This window comes from Pterocles gutturalis, unplaced genomic scaffold (assembly GCF_000699245.1).
Source record: "Pterocles gutturalis isolate BGI_N339 unplaced genomic scaffold, ASM69924v1 scaffold8590, whole genome shotgun sequence".
Taxonomy (NCBI): Eukaryota; Metazoa; Chordata; class Aves; order Pterocliformes; family Pteroclidae; genus Pterocles; species Pterocles gutturalis.
In genome coordinates this window covers 7,121-9,390 of record NW_010143344.1, presented here as the reverse complement: position 1 = coordinate 9,390, position 2,270 = coordinate 7,121, and the positions used below count along the sequence as shown (strand labels likewise).

The 2,270-nt window shown below is 65.4% G+C and overlaps 1 protein-coding gene across 1 annotated transcript in view; it reads right to left on the bottom strand.

Annotated features, from left to right (window-relative positions):
- Positions 1–5: 5 nt before the first annotated feature.
- The window catches only part of LOC104469952 (pleckstrin homology domain-containing family A member 6-like), a gene marked incomplete at both ends in the record, with an annotated part of 9,382 nt that continues 7,117 nt past the window's right edge, over positions 6–2,270 (bottom strand). Inside the window, 5 exon segments of the mRNA XM_010084700.1 lie at positions 6–74; positions 336–454; positions 563–671; positions 1,943–2,103; positions 2,106–2,265. Coding sequence (XP_010083002.1) covers positions 6–74; positions 336–454; positions 563–671; positions 1,943–2,103; positions 2,106–2,265 — 618 coding nt within the window.

Sequence of the window (2,270 nt, the reverse complement as noted above, 5' to 3'; positions counted from 1 at the left end):
ATCCGGTCGATCTGCTCCTCCACGCTCATCTTCACCTTCATCTCGGTGGCGAACACGGCACTTTTTGGTCTCTCCTGGGGAGAGCCCAGTCCCACGGTCACGGACCCTTCCCTGCAGCAGGGTCCGGCCCCATCCACCCAGCGCAACACCCCAGAACAGGGCTGGGGGGAAGGTGCTGAAACAGCCTGGGGGGGGTCCCAAGGAGCTGGATGCTGAGATGTGGAGCCACACAGGGACAGGCTCCCCTCTGTGCTGCCCCATCCCTGCAGGCTGTGACACAGCCCCCGTTTTACTATCCCACCCCACAACCCCCAGCCCCTCGACACAAGCCCTACCCGGGAGCTGAGCCCGTTGGCCATGCCGCCGGCGCTCCTCCTTGGCACACCAGCCACAGGCATCGCCTCCTCCTCTGCCGGAGACTTGGTCCTGGGGGGAACGATGCCCACTGTGGAAAACAATGAAAAACCAGGCTGAACCCCTCCAGGGACCAAGGGCAGGGTCCCAGCAAGATACCGGGTGCTCCTGGCAAGCTTGGGGACCCCCCGGGCCCCGGTGCCGTACCCCGCTCCGCCCTTCTCCGCCCCCTGCTCCTGCCGGGTCTGCGGGACCCCCTCAGCAGGGGGGGCTGGTCGCTGCGACTCTTTCTTGCTCTGCTCGAAGCTCGGCTTGGGCTGCAGGGGAAAGCGAGTCCCCAGTGAGACCCTGAGAGCATCTGCCGGGGGACAGACCCGCTGCTGTGTGCAGTCATGGGGTGACACATCCTGCAGACACGCTCCCAGGAGGGGACAGGCACACGGACACTAGACAGGAGGTACCAGCACACCCCAAACGTGGGGAGAGGGGCTGGCAGGGCTCTGCAGCTCTTGTCCCAGCTCTGTCCCAGCCCATTGGGGCTGGGCACCAGTCACTGTCCCCATAGGACAGGCTCCTGCATGGGAAAAGCTTCCTGCAGGGTGACCATCCCAAGGTGGCACCCGGCAGCTCCAGGACAGGGACACCCCAGCTCTCTGCTGAGCTCCAGCAAGACCCTGTGCCCATGGGAGGGGACAGGGTCCCATGGGGCAGACACCGTGCAGCAGCCAAGAGCGAGCAAAGGGCCATTTTTGGGGTCCTTCCCCTCCTGCATCCCCTGGGCTGGGCGCTGGTGCAATGGGGGGGGAACAGCAACAAGCTGAGGAGCCCAGAGTGCCCCCCTCAACTGTGCTGTTCATGGAGATCACGCATCCCGACACCCCTGACACCCTGTGGATCAGCCACGACTGCGCTACCCTGCTGCTGCACAGCTGCTGGAGATGCCACCTGCACTCTCAGTACCCCCCCTGCCCCTGCACGGCCGCTGCAGTGGGGTGCCAGCCCCCACATGCATCCTGACCCCCCGGCTGCAAGGATGCTCGTGGCTCCTCATGTCCAAACCTGGCCCCTTCCCCCGGCAGGAGGACGGCTGAGGCATCACCAGGAATTCCCAAATCTGGGTTTGCCCTGGGTGGGCAGAATTGGGGGGGGTCACCCCCATGGGCAGAGCTTGCCAGGACTGCATGGCGGGGAGCGGCGCGGCGGAAGGACAGTGAGAGAGGTGAGGGCAGAGGAAAGCAGAGGGGCTGACACCAGGGGGGCTGCAGCAGCTTTGGGGGCTGCCCAGGAAGAGCCACACCCTGCACCCTGCCCCGAGTGACCACAGTGGGTGCAGGGGACCTGGTGGGGACAGGAGGGCCATGGCGAGGCTGCTGGAGGGGACATTGCCCATTTTTCCCCTTGGAGAGGGCAGGTACCAGCCATGTGATGGTGTCCCCTGACCAAGTGCCACCTCCACGCTGTCCCTGTCCCCCAGCAGGGCAGAGGGTGGGCAGCCCCATCGCCCATCTCATCTCAGCCCCAGGTGATGTTTCGGGGAGGAAAAGGATGGGAACACTCCTGCAGGGCTGCTCTGGAGAGGTTTCGGTACCTGTCCCCTCTTTGCCTCGGCGCCTTGCTGCCAGGAAGGGGACGTGGGGTACGGCCAGAGACGGCTCTCGCCGGGGAGCGGAGGGACGGCCGGAGGAGACTCCAGGGGGACGTAGGACTTGGGGAGGGGAGGTCGAGGCGGGCCTGGTTCCTGGGGTGGAGAGGAGTGGGAGGTGTGAAAGCAGAGACACTGAGAGCCGGGAGGGAAGAGAGAGTTAGAAAAAGATCGAGACAACACACAGCAGAAACATCGAGCCAAGGAAAGGAGGAGGGAGAGCAGCCGGCCACCGCTCCTGAGGCCCCCGCAGCCTCCGTGGTCCCCCGCTCGG